This window comes from Danio rerio, chromosome 4 (genome assembly GCF_049306965.1).
Source record: "Danio rerio strain Tuebingen ecotype United States chromosome 4, GRCz12tu, whole genome shotgun sequence".
NCBI classification, from domain to species: domain Eukaryota; kingdom Metazoa; phylum Chordata; class Actinopteri; order Cypriniformes; family Danionidae; genus Danio; species Danio rerio.
Genome location: NC_133179.1, coordinates 12,367,501 through 12,384,315, shown reverse-complemented (window position 1 = coordinate 12,384,315; position 16,815 = coordinate 12,367,501). Strand labels below are relative to the sequence as shown.

Below are 16,815 nucleotides of genomic sequence, written 5' to 3'. Positions count from 1 at the left end.
GATAAAAGGGCCCAAAGAGTCAGAACTATAACAAGAAATATGAGTTGCAGTTTGCTTGTAGGCCTGCAAAGCCAAGCATAGCTCTAGATAATAAAAAATAAAACTGCATGCAAATTACTTAAAGAACACAACAGTAACATTTAATTATGGTTCACTAACTGAATGTAACATTCACTTTTCATAAAATATTTGCAGTTTTATGCACGTTTGGGCTAAGAACGTGCATTTATAGATGTGACCAGCAGACGTCAACAGTCTAGACTCTAGATAGAACCATTCCAAATAGTGAATCATTTTAAGCTGTAATCGATTCAATTGATTCAAAGTTTTGAAAGATTCATTTCTCACGGTACTAAGTGGAAATTATTTGTAATAGTATTAATTTTACCTTGAAATACTTACAAACACACTTGAACAAATTCTGTGCATGGTTTACATTCCCTGCTTTATAAATTAGTTTGCTTTATGTTGGAGTTGGGTGATCAGCCCAGTAAGACCGAGAACTGCTACTCTAAATATATATATATATATATATATATATATATATATATATATATATATATATATATATATATATATATATATATATATATATATAATTATTATTATTATTTAAAAGAAAATTATAAAAAAAATATCCAAACCACATACAGGCTGGTTTATGTAACAGAGATCGCCTCCTAGCGCCGAAATAGTGAAACGTCAAAATGATTCAAAACAGTTATGTCGTATCGAGTCCTCGTTACTGAAGATTCGACTCGCAAAGGTTTCAAAGCTCAACGTAATGACGTCACTAGTATTTCGCCCTCTCCAGGAAGAGCTTGTCACTTTGACAAGGCTGCTAACTTTCTAGTAAAGCTATTATTAGCCTGTAAGTGTTATTATCATTCAGTGATACTTGACAGAGTACCGTAAACACCACAGGAGAAAATGTCTTTCATCTTTAACGTGAGTAAATTACAATAAATTAAACAAAAAAACTTGCAGAACAGTCGTCGTGTTTTATGCAAAACGCAACTGTATTTTCGACTGCAATGTCATATTTGCTAGTTTAAAATTATATTTCATCGCATTAAATGATGCTAACTGCATTGGTAGTTTGTTGACAGTCTGTTTTGCAAACAATCGTCAGTTTGCTTCAGCCTGTGCAGAACACACCCTCAATAATTGATCCATGGGTGTTTTCGGCTTATTACTGCATGACTAGTGAATGTTTTAATGTCCTCTTTTCTGTGTGTTGTTGTAGCTCATCACTGGTAGCTGTCAATTCGTGCTTGATTTTCTCCGAAGACTCTTTGGTTTTAAGTCGAGACCAGCCATCACCCTTGAAGATCCCGATGTAAAATACCCATTGCGTCTTGTTGACAAAGAGGTGTGGTTGCTTCAAAACAATATGTGCATAATATAACATTTCTTAAGTATCAGATGCTTTACATCCCTCTTTCTCTCTTAAGATTATAAGCCATGACACAAGAAGATTTCGATTTGCTTTAAAATCACCCGATCATGTTCTTGGACTTCCTATTGGTGAGTGTAATGTGTATATATATGCAAATACACCCTGCAAATATGTATATTATTATTGTACACATACCTTTAATATGTTTATATTTACATTTAAAGGTCAACACATCTACTTGTCTGCCAAAATTGATGGCAACCTTGTGGTGAGGCCTTACACGCCGGTGTCTAGTGATGATGATAAGGGCTTCGTGGATCTAGTTGTCAAGGTATAACATTCTTGTGTGTATATAATTAATTAATATCATTGTAAAATAAAAAGTTTTTTTGGAGGTTTAAATGTTTTGTTGCCTTATTTATTTCAGATATACTACAAAAATATCCATCCAAAGTTTCCAGACGGAGGCAAGATGTCCCAATACTTGGAGAGCCTTCGCATTGGTGACACAATTGATTTCAGGGGACCAAGTGGACTGCTGGTTTACAAAGGCAAAGGTTTGTAGTCAGCTGAAAAAATGTAGACAGTATTGAAATCCACTCAGTCTGAGAAAGCTAAGAAAACATCTGCTTAAATTGATGTAAAACCTGAAAAAATGACTGCATATGAATAGACTTAATATAACACTTTATTTTAATGGTCTATTTGAGTATTAGTAAACTAAATATCTTAATGTTGATACTTCTCCTTTAACAGACTTTTAACTGACTATAGGAAACTTTGCAAGTACAAGTCAACTTACGCTAACCCAAACCCCAACCTAACAGTCTACTTATACTCTAATGATAATTAGTTGGCATGTAGATGCAATGTAACTTTAACAAACGGACCATCAAAAGAAAGTGACCCTAAACAATGACTTAAATGGATTGTAACAATATAAAACATTTTTTTACTGTATTGATATTTCTACAGGATCGTTTGCAATCAGGCCAGATAAGAAATCAGACGCTGTGATAAAAACTGCTAAACATGTTGGCATGATTGCTGGGGGAACAGGTGAGCACATGGTTCCTACATTTGAGTTTAAGTTTGGAATGCAATAAACATTTAACTGCAGCACGGCTGTCCAATCTAATTCACCATAGTGGAATAAGGAAAACCTCTATAGTGGTGATCAGAATTGACAAAATATAACACTGGTGTTATTATTAGTCACAATTGCAAAAAGGAAAAGTATACTGATCAGGTGAGAAAGGTGTCAAATTTGCATTTACTTCCTCAGCCATTGTTTGAAAAACTGGTTAGCACCACTTTGAGAATTTTTCTGAAGGTAAAAACATTAAATGAACATGTATTACTACAGTGTAATACATGTGTTGATTATTTATTTGGGTAATAAAATACAACCACTTTGAATTGCAATATAATTAACTGTGGAAACCATAGCAGTGCAAACCATGATAAACATTCATTCATTTTCTTTTCGACTTAGTTCCTTTATTAATCTGGGGTCACCACAGCGGAATTAACCGCCATCTTATCCAGCATATGTTTTACACAGCGGATGCCCTTCCAGCTGCAACCTATTACTGGGAAACATCCATACACACTCATTCCCACAAATACACTACGGACAATTATATCTTACCCCATTCACCTACACCACATGTCTTTGGACTTGTGGGGGGAACCGGAGCAACCGGAGGAAACCCACATGAACACAGGGAGAACATGCAAACACACAGAAACACCAACTAACCCAGCCAACTTTGTTGCTGTGAGGTGATCATGCTATCCACTGCGCCACCGTGCAGTCAACATTGATAAGCAGTAAAATATATATATAAATCACAATTCTGATTGGACGAATGTGCAATTCGCTAGGAGCTCTGGTCATTTAATTTATGCTGCAATTAATTTTAAAATATTTAGTTTGAATTATTTTAAAGACCCGTGATTTAAGCCCTTCACTTGTTTCACTACTGGATAAATTTGAGTTTTTGAATGAATTTCAGAACCTCTTTTTGCACACTACTGGTGTGTCTATATAACTGAGACTGCATTCATTACCACTGCTACTTTTAAAGTGTAATTTACTCTATTTAGACTTTGTTTTAAACAATAAATAATGATACTGCTAGACTGAAAAGACTAAAGCTATTTGCTCATACCTCGTCTTTATATATAAATATGTTTTAGGCATTACTCCCATGCTCCAGATCATCCAAGCAGTCATGAAAGATCCAAAGGATGACACAGTGTGTTACTTACTCTTTGCAAACCAGGTGAGTCCATTTTTGTTTCCGTCTTTAAATGCATTTCTGCTTTAAAGGTGCAGTAGGTGATCTGCCAAAATGATCTGCATTTTATCTTTAAAACACTGTCCCTCTCCTGCCGTCCAAAGCCACGCCTCCTGTAATCACAAATGCGCACCATAAAGATGACAGTAGACAACCCACTAGATCATGACATTCGGCAGTTAGAAAACTTTAATATACTTTACAACATTACAACTCTAAACTAAAAACTGTATTATATCTAGCAGACAAAAACTGTATCATATCTCCCACGTTTTCAGTTGTGTAGCAAGCAAAACTTGTCATAATGTGCGATATTTCATGCATGCAAGGATTGCTGGGCTCTCTCTTTCACGTGCTTTGTCCTAAAGCGACTACTGTATGCTTAGTGGTTGCCCGGCGTGGTGCAGGATTTACACTTATTACCAAGCCATACTTACATGCTATTTCAGACTGAATATTCAGAGTAGCATGGTAAACAATATAGGAGCAGGTTGTCATTGTTCAAAATTAAACCAATGTGAATATAAACCAACTTGACCTCAGTAAAGCAGGCTAGGTGGAATAGTGGCATTTAGAATTATGGGAATTATCGGCCGACAAACTTAATAGGATGAGCATTTTTTTTAGTTATTGCCTCACCCAGAATAGAAAATACATATAAATAGATTTAAATCATTAACTTTAATCAGTACTATTGGAATGTGAAGAGACTTTCAACCAGCACAACAAAAATGTTTCTGTAGACAATCACCTACTGCACCTTTAAAAACAAAAATCAACACCTAATACATTACCATTACCAAATATGTTCTGTTCAAACTGAGTGTAGTTCCTATGCACAGTGTTTAAGTATCTAAAACTAACAATTACACCCACTCACTGCTCTTTTTGTATCTTTAAACAGACAGAAAAAGACATTCTCCTACGCCCTGAGTTGGAGGAGATCATGGCCAATCACCCGACACGGTTTAAGCTGTGGTACACCGTCGACAGAGCACCAGACGGTAACATCATGACTTATGCTGCCTTCATGTGCTGTCAGAATTCTCGAATATGAGCTTCCTAATCAGAAATTGCATATTTATGACTAGGAAACTCTCTAGATATCAGAGTTTCTCAATATAGCAGGACATAAACATTAAATATGGAAGAGATCAGTTGCTGTACTTGTATTTTAATTAGTTTTTTACAATAATAGCTATGTTACCTTATCTTGTCATTTTAAGTTTTGTGGTTTTGGGTATTTGATACATATGCATGATACATTAAAATATCTTAAACCTCAAAAGCTAGATTTTAGGCTTTAAAAAGTGTTGAATCGACAGAAATATTGTGTTGTAGGTGTTAAATCGATTTCCTTCGTTCATAGCCATTATGGCCATTAACACCCATACAATCACCAAAAATTCCAATAAAACGTTTAACTTTTTATTTAAATATAGCATTTAATTGCTTTCCTCACAGTAACATGTGTTTTAAAAGTTCTCCATTTATTTACTGCTGAGGATACTGACCTTACTTGACCTATATTTTGTATTATTAAATTATTATAATCGTATTATTAATTTATAATAATGTTTTAATAGGGCAAGTGAAAATCTTTTCCAACTGGGATATTCAGAGAAAAATCCTTAATATTTAGCCCTGCATAAATCAAAAATTTAATTTATAATTGTCTTAAAAATGTCTTAAAGACTTGAATTTCACTCTGTAAAACCAGCATGAAACCCTGTATTATTTTAGTCGTTTTTTAGACATTCTACATTTCTTTACAATAAAAATGCCAATGTCACAATTGGTGTTTTTTTTAAGCTTAAATTATTTTTCAAACCATCATTTTATTACACTGCCAACATTCTGAGAACTTAATAAATGAGGGTTTGTTGAAATATAGTTTTGAAAATTCAGTGGTTCGCCAGTAGAGGGTGACAAACACTTCAACCAGTGTCTATTGGTGCATTTTCAACATTTTGACGCGTTTTATTGCTAATTATCTCATTAAAATTACATTTTTAAAAACAGCATCGTGACAGCACTGTGCAGCAGTAACATGACTAAAAACAAATTCTTTTCATTTAATAGATGAGTAGATTCAAGCGCTTGTATTTGTTCACAGCAAACCAACTTTCTGTTTGTTTCAAGCCGTTATTGTTGATGAACACGGAACTAATCTAATTCTCGTGATAGGTTGGGAGTACAGTCAAGGCTTCATCAATGAAGACATGGTGAGAAAGCACCTTCCTTCACCCGGAAACGAAACACTCGTCTTGATGTGTGGACCTCCTCCCATGATTCAGTTCGCCTGCAACCCAAGTCTGGACAAGGTGGGCCATTCCAATGACAGGCGCTTCATGTTCTAGATGGTTCTACAGGGGAATCATCTGAAACCGAACAGATTAAGCTTTAACATATTGCAAATAAATCCAGCCAAGCTACTACCTGGCTATTTATATAGTCCAAAAGAATTGGAAGGGTGCAAAATATATGAGCTGTTTACCTGAGAAGCCTCCGCATGCAGAAATCTGTTATTGCCAATCATTATGTGTTTTATGCCTTAAAAGCAAACAAAAACAGTTGCTTTCATTATGTGAGCAGGTGATGTTAGAATGAAATCACTCAATATGATTCACTTTGCTTTATTTATGCATCTTAAAAAACACCTATATTTGTGGATCATTATTATTATTTTAGTTTGCGGTGTTGCACATTTTTCCATCAACAGCAACAAGCTGTTTGTTAAACAGACAAGGTTTCTGTTCATTAGTTTTACACTATGCACATTACTGTAATCTTGTGACAGTGGAGACTGGTTTTCTTCCGTTTAACATGTGTATTTGTCTTTATTCTGGTCCATCACAATAGTTTGTCTCCCTTATCTCAGTCAGTTTATCAGTCCGTTAGGGGAAAAATGCAATTGGGAGTTTGAGATGAGAGAAAGAAACTAACAAAACACCAACAACCAGATGGTTATCTTTGTTAGGCTGAAGTGAACAAATCAAGATGTCATCTAACAATATTCAGTCTGTCCTTTGCATTAAGTGCCTTTCTGTCAACACAGTTGCATTAAGTTTGATTCACTTCTAGTCTATCATTCCATACAGGTCATGCTCATATTTTTATTCCACTGCCTGTTTGCAGTTCATGTTACTTGTGTGCATGGACAATAAATAAAAATATTTTGCTATAATATTACATTAATCAATAAAATATAAACTTGAGTTTGCATTTCTTCTTGTTTAATGTGTTATTTTCAATTCAAGATGCAGAACTGCTCATCAGCCCCTAAAAATGAGCTATATTTGTGTTGGCTGTTTGATATAAACTTGCTTAATTTCTGACAGAATCTGCGTTTTTAAAACAGACCATATGTATATACAGATATGCTATTCATCCACTTCAGACATGTCTACACGTTGACCATCCTTGGAAGTGTGTTAATGGTAAAATTTAATGTGTTTTCCAAGATGCCACAGCACTGCAGAGCCTTGTGTTGCTGAGATTTTCCAAGAAATAGGACAGCTTTTGATTTGTGGGTGTTTTATACATGTGTTTCATTTCAAAATGACATGTTTTAATACTATGCTAACACTTTAAAGTCATGTAAGCTCACATCTCCCAACAACAAATGCTATTAGTTCTTTAAAACTGTGTTGTAAGTTGCATGCAGGAGAAATTATTTACATCCAAAAATGTGTAGTTGTAATTTATTTACATTTATGCAATTATTATAGATGTCAGTCCATATTAATATCAGTGCATGATTATCATCGGGGTCCTGTTTCATAAAAGTGAATTACAATTATTAACGATTAAATATTCTTAGCAACTCTATATCGTATTGCAGATATAATTTGTCGACACGAGGACACTTATTCGGCCTTGAGCATATGGTAATTATATTTATCATTATAAACACTATTGAATGCATTTCATAAAAGTTTATTTCAGTCCTTAGTTTAGTTTATAAGATAGATGTCAGCCATTTTTTTTTAATTACAGACTACATTAAAGATTTATAGAAATCTCTGTTAATACTGCTTGAAACTTCAAACTCAACATGATGAAAACTGTAAACAACATATGCACATTTTAAAAAACTAAACATATACACAATGTAATAAACAATTACCCAATACAATAAGAAACAAATTGGCTCAAATGTACAAACATGCACCCAAACACAGACATACAACATCGTCTCCATTTTTGGTCTTTGAGCACTTGCCTTTGAATTAAACTTTTATTTTTACCCCTTCAGTTAAAGTTAGTCAAGCTAATCTTATTCATTTACCAAAATTAGTAAATTCTCGATGTTTTACTGGCAGATTACCTTACAAAATGATGGGATTGCAGACTCACACACGCGACTAAACTCGTCCACAAGAGGGCGCTAAATTGCATATTTTTAAAAATAATAGTTTTGTTTATTCATTTATTTTTATGTTAACACATACAAATTTGTAGTCTTCTTGCGTTTTGAAAGTGATTTAGAAACTAAAGCAACTTTAAAATTGAAAACATAAAACAGACTCGTGCTGTTTTTCCTCCGCTCCACTAGGCGGTAGACGCGCGTTCACGGTCACTCAGACGGACAACCTGCAGCTCCTGAACAACAGAAGAGGAATACAGACGACGCCCACTTCATATCATGTGAGTCACCGCATGAAAACAAACAGTAAACTGCTTTATTTACACACACCATATTTAATAAACACGCGTATTTGTTTTGATATAATATAGTCGCTAAATAAGGTAATAAAATATGGCGACATTGTCGTTAAGGTGAGTTTCTGAAAATGTTTACAAGAGGCTCTGCGTAAGCATGGCAACACCTGCCCGTCAAGCTAATTTGCACTGTATAACAAACTGCACTAACTCAACACTGTAGCAATGGCATAATAACTGTGTCCAAAACATTAATGAAATGATAAACATGCTGTTTTTAAGTGACTTTCATAAAGTCACTGAAATGATTAAGATATTTGGCAAATAGTTTTTGTACAGTCTACCATATAAATCACTCAAATAACATTTGAAAACTCTTTGTGGTGTAAATAAACATTTACTCGCGATTAAAAACTGATATTATGAGTGTATATGTGCTGTCAAACTATTTGATTGACTGTCGAAGTTGACCAATACGGGTGGACATCGTATCATGCACGTGAAGGGCGGGGCTTAGTGAAACTATAGAACCAATAGCAACACGGAGAAAAGAAACAAGGGCGTGTTTATCAAGTCTCAGTCTGATTGGATGCCTGTGATGAGAAGTGATTTCCAAAAAATATATAATTAATAGTAATTCTTCAACTACAGGCACTTTTATGTCCTTTGATTATCTATCCAAAAATATGTATAATTTTGTTCAAATTCCTTTTTCTTTGTCAAACTAACAATAAAACCTACTTTAAAAAATTACTTGCTTTCTATAATATATATTTTTCATATTATTCAACCTCCTTTTATTTTTCAAAATCACCGTTTTCACCTTGTCGCACACCCAGAGTTTAAAACTTCAACAATGAAAATAACATTTTTAAATATTATTTATTTTGGTATCTATTAATGTATCTTAATTAAGCACTAGTAAAATAATTTAAATATTTTATAGTTATTGATGTGAGACTATTATCAATATTATTTTTTATACAAATTAGCACAGTATCAGTGTCATTTCCACCACAGCACTGTAATGTCACTTTAAAAAGTTTGTGAAAGATTATTTAGGTGCTTTCTATGAAAATGAATAGTGTCATCTGATAACATGTAGGAAATTAAATTTTTTATCAACAACACTTTAAGAAAGATCAAGGTAAATATTGCTTGATAAGGAAATACATTTATTCTACGTCATTTCTAAACATGCTGTGCCCTCAAAGAGGTTTTTAAAAATCAAACAAAATGAAGGTAAATAAGTGTATTCTGTATACATGAAAGGATAGTATCAATTCAAATCTAATTGGTGAAACTATATTTAATTTTTCCACAATAAACTGTCATTTCCATCACCACACACATCTTTATAAATATTTAAAAAGTTCTCATCACACATTAAAAGTGTATTCACAATGTATAAGTTCATGCTCTATTTAATATACAAATTCAGTTTATTTATTTTCTGATAAGCTCTTAACCAAATTAATATTACATTTTAGAGTGTGACAGGTACAATTAAGCATACAACTAATTTATTTCATTGACAAATGTATAATTATTATATATATTGAGGACAAATTGGTTAAACTAGATAAAAAATGATCATAGACAATGTTTGACTGCCATAATTTATTTCATTTTGAAATAAGCTGTATATTAAGATGTGCTGGAATTGACATTTGTTCATTTCACGATGGAAAAAATGTTTCTCTTCTTATCTAAGTTTGTCCTCTTACAGATCTTAAAACTAGACGAATTGTTTAAACGTATGAGGCTTTGCTACGTTAATTTTAAACAAGATTTTTTTATTCAACTTCACATGGCTAAAAGTGCTTGTAGTTGAAGAATCGTCCATATATATCTTTTTTTTATTAATCTGAGAAGTGCGTATGTATTAATAAATTAAGCGATATACTATTACTAGTCTTAAAAAGTTAACATTATGGGTATTGTTATGATGCTGGTCCAGTTTCTAAAAATACAACATACAAAAATACAACAAAAAAGACTTAAGTTAAAAAGATTTATATGTAATTTATATATTTTTTTTCTCTCACATACAAACATGAATTTGTAAAAATGTCTGAAATTCTTAAAGCAAGGAATTTAAGTTTCTATATATTTGTTAAATTTAATGGCGTATATCAGCGAATGATGAACTTCCGGTGAAAAGATTGTGGCAATTTTATTTTTATAAGGTTCCTTTTATCACATTGATGTTGTAACGTAATTAAAATACAACCAGTTAAATAGATTTAAGCATCCATTTGGTTGTTAAGATGTAAAAAGAGACAAAAGACTGCCATTAGCTGCAGGTCAGCGCAGAAATTCCATTGACAACACTGGGGTAAGATGAATTTCCATATTTTAAAGAGATGGTATGGAAAAATAAAATTCAATGCAGTGCTTCTTGTTTGGTCTGATACCCACTTTATATTGTATCTTAGCCGGGCTGTCAAGATTGCTGTTTTTTTTAAAGGAATTAGATCTTAAACATGCTGATTTTGTATGGGATGACAATTCACAGAAAGCCCTGCGGCTGGCTGAAATTAATAGTCTGTGTGCATACTGCATATACCTCATTTCTTTCCTTGTTTCAAGAATTTCAACCACTTTCTTTCACTTTATACACCACTAAAAATGCCTAAATGTTCTTTTAGTTTCTTTTGGTTCAAAGAACTGTTCAAGTTATGGTGTATATAAATATCTTTCTGTTTGAGCCTCGTGTCTGTAAGCTAAACTAAATATATTTAATCAATTATTTTAACAATGCAGCAGTGTTTATGAAATATTCCCTCCACACCTGCTCTGCTCAACATTCATTTGCAGCCTCTAGGTTTTTGTTGTGTAGCATTTGCTTATAATGTGTGTTTGTTTGTTTTGTAGATTTGTTAATCTCTGATTCAGCGTTATATCAGAGTCTTCGCCCTCAACTTCCTGGCCTTCTGCTTTTTTATGCAGACTGGTAAGTTAATCATTTACTACAAGTTTTTTTTACACCTGTGTCTAGAAAATACACATTAACATTCAAGCAAAGAAACATTAAGATTTTTTTTTTAAAGAAGTCTCGTCTGCTTACAACGGCTGCATGTATTTGATCACAAATATTATGAATGTATTGAATATTGTTTCATTTTAAAATAATAGTTTCTTTCTTAAATAATGTAAACTGTTGTATGTTAATTCTTTTTTAAATGTATTTCAAAAGTGCATTTAGCTTAATGTTTATGTTTTATCAATGTTGTATGCTATTTCTGCTTCGGGTTTTTGTAGAAACTGTGATACCTTTGACTTTTCCAGATCATTTGATGAAAATAAAGTTCATCCATTTATTAATTTTCCTTCGACTTAGTCCCTGATCATCAGGGGTCACCACAGCGGAATGAACCACCAAAAAATGTATGCCAATAGCAACAATTTATGCCAGTAGCAATTTGGTCAATTTAACGTATTTGTATTTGACATATTTATGTTTTATTGTAGTTTTGAACGGGTACGTATCACAGTTTCCACATATATAAGCATCATATTCAGATGGTGGGCTGCACCAACATGAATTAAGCTCGAATCTATAATCAAGGTTTAGCTAATAATTCTGCTACACTAAACATTACATCTTGTTTTTAAAAATAAGCAATCAGCTTGATCTTGGGTTTAAATTTACAGTAAACCTGGATTAGTTAAAGAATTGTTTCTCATTAGGATTCACTCAGATTTTTTAAAAATTTGATCTATAATGAATGTTTTTGTCAAATCGAAATACAGAAAAGCAACAATTTTAAATATATCTTGGGTTAGGGTTATTTAGCTTTTTTTAATAATGGCAAGAGCAATATCAACTGTTGTGAATTCAACCTCTCAACATCAGCCCAGCAATGAAATTTATATATGAATACTTGAATAAAGTTGGGTGTATCTATATACATATATATATATACACATGTATATACATTAGCCCCCTGTATATGCTTTCCTCAATTTCTGTTTAACTGAAAAGTTTTTTTTTTCAACACATTTTTAAACAGAACAATTTTAATAACTCATTTCTAATTATTTATTTATTTGTCTTTGCCATGATGGCAGTACATTATGTTTTGCTTGATTTCAAGATACTAGTATTCAGCTTAAAGTGCTAGTTAAAGCTTTAATTAGGTTAATTAGGCAAGTTAGGATGATTAGGCAAATTATTGTATAACAATGGTTTGTTCTGTAGACAATATATATGCTACATATTTTAATAACATCAGACCTTTACAAGAAATCACATGTAAAAGCTTTAGCCACAGGTTAAACCTTAGCTTGAAGAGAAAGTTCACCCAAAACTGAAAATGAACTCACTATTTACTCCCCCTTGTGTTTTCAAGAATATTTTGAATAAAGCTAAAAAAACCTGTAACCATTGAATTTCATAGTAAAAAACCAAATACTAATGAAGTTAATAATTACAGGTTAACAGCTTTCTTCACAATATTTTATATTATGTTCAGCAGAATACAAAAACTCAAAGAACTTTGGAAGAAGTGGAGGATGAGTAAAAGATGACATCATTATTAGTTTTTGGTGCGCTGTCCCTTTAAGTTAACCCTTTTGGTGCAACCCACCCTTTATGTTTTCAAACATTTGATTGTTAATGTACTGTTTTTGAGTTTTTAATGTATAAATTAATTGCATGCTATAAACATTTTGGCAATAAATGAACCTGGGGTGTTTCTTAATTATTTAATTCTTACATTTACAGTGTGGAGTAATGTTTTCATTAATGTGTTTTCTCTACAGAAGCAGAGGTCTGGACATGTGGACGGACGTTTGCTGCGGACAGGTAAGACCTCTCGCTCGTTTTTGTGTTTTGTGCTATCGGTTACCATCACTTCCTTTCTGGAGGGCCATGCCCTCTAGAAAGGAAGTGATGGTAACCGAAACGGGGAGAGAAGGGACGGGGGTCCAATTTTTTTTATAGGGCCCAAAAATTTTTTTTTGTCAAAAGCAGCATAACCCCTGCTGTACATGGCCCCGAAAGTCAGGGGAGGAGCTCTTCATCCTCCCCCTTCATTCACACCGACACTCACACATATCGCAGTGATCTGGCTGGGATTGAACCAGCAACCTCTTAACCCTTGAGGCAATGCTCTACCGCTGAGCCACAGTCACATACCTAATGATGTGCTGGAACTTATATTTGACCTGTTCGCCTGTTGGTGGGCCAAATGCAAGAGTGAATAGAGCTGGCTTTGAACTCAAGCATCCTAGCAGCCTTGACTATGGAGAACATGTTCAGCCAACAGTGCCACCATGGCACACACAGTTAGCGATGAGCTGGAACTTATATTTAACCTTTCAACTGCTCGATAAAGCTTGAGTGAGAGTATTATTGTCTTTTAAAAGCACTGATGAGAGCTTTACACACCAAGCCAGACTCAAACTCAGGTCTCCATGCTGAAAGTCCAGCGCTCTACCAACTGAGCAACTGAAGCTGTTGTATGTGTTAGTGCTTAGGCCAGATATTTATGGAGTACTTCAATTTATTTAACTTAAGAACTAAATGTTCATTGGATTCAAACTCGGGTCTCCATGCTGACAGTCTAGCGCTCTACCTACTGAGCAACTGAGCTTGTCGTATAGTTCATGGCTTTACCCAGATATTTATTGAGAACTTTGTTTTAGTTGACATAAGAACTAAACATTTGTGAGATTCAAACTTTGGTCTTCCTGATAACAGCCCAGCACGCTATCCACTGAGCAATCCAATCTGTTGTGAGTTTGGTACATTTGACCAGGGGTATATAGAGAAAATTGTTTCATTCAACACAAAACTTCCGTGTACATGGGATTCAAATCAAAGCTTTATGATTTGAAGGCAAGTGATTATCCACTACACCACCAAGCTTGCAATGATTTAAGTTGAATTTTTTTCACATTGACTTATTGTCCACAAGAGGGAGCTACTGCTTTTACATTGACTTATTGTCCACAAGAGGGAGCTGCTGTATTCACATTCACTTATTGTCCACAAGAGGGAGCTCCTGCATTCACATTCACTTATTGTCCACAAGAGGGAGCTGCTGCTTTTACATTCACTTATTGTCCACAAGAGGGAGCTGCTGCATTCACATTCACTTATTGTCCACAAGAGGGAGCTGCTGCTTTTACATTCACTTATTGTCCACAAGAGGGAGCTGCTGCATTTACATTCACTTATTGTCCACAAGAGGGAGCTGCTGTTTTTACATTCACTTATTGTCCACAAGAGGGAGCTGCTGCTTTCACATTCACTTATTGTCCACAGGAGGGAGCTGCTGTTCTCACATTCACTTATTGTCCACAAGAGGGAGCTGCTGCATTCACATTCACTTATTGTCCACAAGAGGGAGCTGCTGCATTCACATTCACTTATTGTCCACAAGAGGGAGCTGCTGCATTCACATTCACTTATTGTCCACAAGAGGGAGCTGCTGCTTTTACATTTACTTATTGTCCACAAGAGGGAGCTGCTGCTTTCACATTCACTTATTGTCCACAGGAGGGAGCTGCTGTATTCACATTCACTTATTGTCCACAGGAGGGCGCTGCTGTTTTCACATTCACTTATTGTCCACAAGAGGGAGCTGCTGCTTTTACATATACTTATTGTCCACAAGAGGGATCTGCTGTTTTTACATTTACTTATTGTCCACAAGAGGGAGCTGCTGTTCTCACATTCACTTGTCCACAAGAGGGAGCTGCTGTTCTCACATTCACTTATTGTCCACAAGAGGGAGCTGCTGCTTTTACATTCACTTATTGTCCACAAGAAGGAGCTGCTGTATTCACATTCACTTATTGTCCACAAGAGGGAGCTGCTGTTTTTACATTCACTTATTGTCCACAAGAGGGAGCTGCTGTTCTCACATTCACTTATTGTCCACAAGAGGGAGCTGCTGTTCTCACATTCACTTATTGTCCACAAGAGGGAGCTGCTGCTTTTACATTCACTTATTGTCCACAAGAGGGAGCTGCTGTATTCACATTCACTTATTGTCCACAAGAGGGAGCTGCTGCTTTTACATTCACTTATTGTCCACAAGAGGGAGCTGCTGTTTTTACATTCACTTATTGTCCACAAGAGGGAGCTGCTGTTCTCACATTCACTTATTGTCCACAAGAGGGAGCTGCTGCTTTTACATTCACTTATTGTCCACAAGAGGGAGCTGCTGTATTCACATTCACTTATTGTCCACAAGAGGGAGCTGCTGTTTTTACATTCACTTATTGTCCACAAGAGGGAGCTGCTGTATTCACATTCACTTATTGTCCACATGAGGGAGCTGCTGTATTCACATTCACTTATTGTCCACAAGAGGGAGCTGCTGTATTCACATTCACTTATTGTCCACAAGAGGGAGCTGCTGTTTTTACATTCACTTATTGTCCACAAGAGGGAGCTGCTGTTTTTACATTCACTTATTGTCCACAAGAGGGAGCTGCTGTTTTTACATTCACTTATTGTCCACAAGAGGGAGCTGCTGTTCTCACATTCACTTATTGTCCACAAGAGGGAGCTGCTGCTTTTACATATACTTATTGTCCACAAGAGGGAGCTGCTGTTCTCACATTCACTTATTGTCCACAAGAGGGAGCTGCTGCTTTTACATTCACTTATTGTCCACAAGAGGGAGCTGCTGTATTCACATTCACTTATTGTCCACAAGAGGGAGCTGCTGTTTTTACATTCACTTATTGTCCACAAGAGGGAGCTGCTGTTTTTACATTCATTTATTGTTCGCAAGAGAGAGAGAGAGCTACAGGGTATATGCACCGCTAGTGTTTCTTCCCACACTGATAAACTTTCGGTGAACAGTTAATGTGACTTTTTCAATTTTATACGGCTCCTTTCACAACATTGAAGCTGTAATGTAATTGAAATACAATCAATTAAATAGATTTTAGAATTCATTTAGCTGTTTAAGCGTAAAACAATATGAAAAGTCGTTTACATTCACACGCTTGTCAGGATCAACAGGCGAGCGCAAAAACTCTACTAAAAATACTGGAGTAAAATAAATGTTTGTATTTTAAAGACATGGCGTGGGAAATTTTTATTTAATGCAGTGCTTCTTGTACAATCCGAGGCCCACTTTCTATTGTATATCAATTAGGCAGTTCATTTTTAAAGAAAACAGACCCTTAATTGTCGATTTTGTAAGGGCATACAGTTCACTGGAAGTGTTTGACCCATGTTACTGCAAAATTTAAAAAAAATTAAAATAGGGCATATGCCCTATTACCTCTTTCTGGTGATATTGTCCACAAGAGGGAACTGCTGTATTCACATTTTCTTATGTCCACGAGAGGGCGCTGCTTTGTTCACCTTCATTTATTGTCCACAGGAAAGCGTTGCTGTTTTCACATTCACTTATTGTCCACAAGACGGTGCTGCTATTTTCACATTCACTTATTGTCTACAAGAGGGCGCTGTGCTTG

General features: G+C 34.8%; 1 protein-coding gene across 1 annotated transcript; it reads left to right on the top strand.

The window, feature by feature from the left end:
• The first annotated feature begins 823 nt into the window (after positions 1-823).
• Positions 824-6,927, top strand: cyb5r3 (cytochrome b5 reductase 3). Its single transcript, NM_212685.1, has 9 exons — positions 824-948; positions 1,247-1,372; positions 1,455-1,527; positions 1,624-1,730; positions 1,827-1,956; positions 2,375-2,458; positions 3,602-3,687; positions 4,607-4,706; positions 5,890-6,927. Exons 1-9 carry the CDS (start codon positions 931-933, stop codon positions 6,060-6,062), a joined length of 897 nt encoding a protein of 298 aa, NP_997850.1. The 5' UTR covers positions 824-930; the 3' UTR covers positions 6,063-6,927.
• The last annotated feature ends 9,888 nt before the right edge of the window (positions 6,928-16,815 follow it).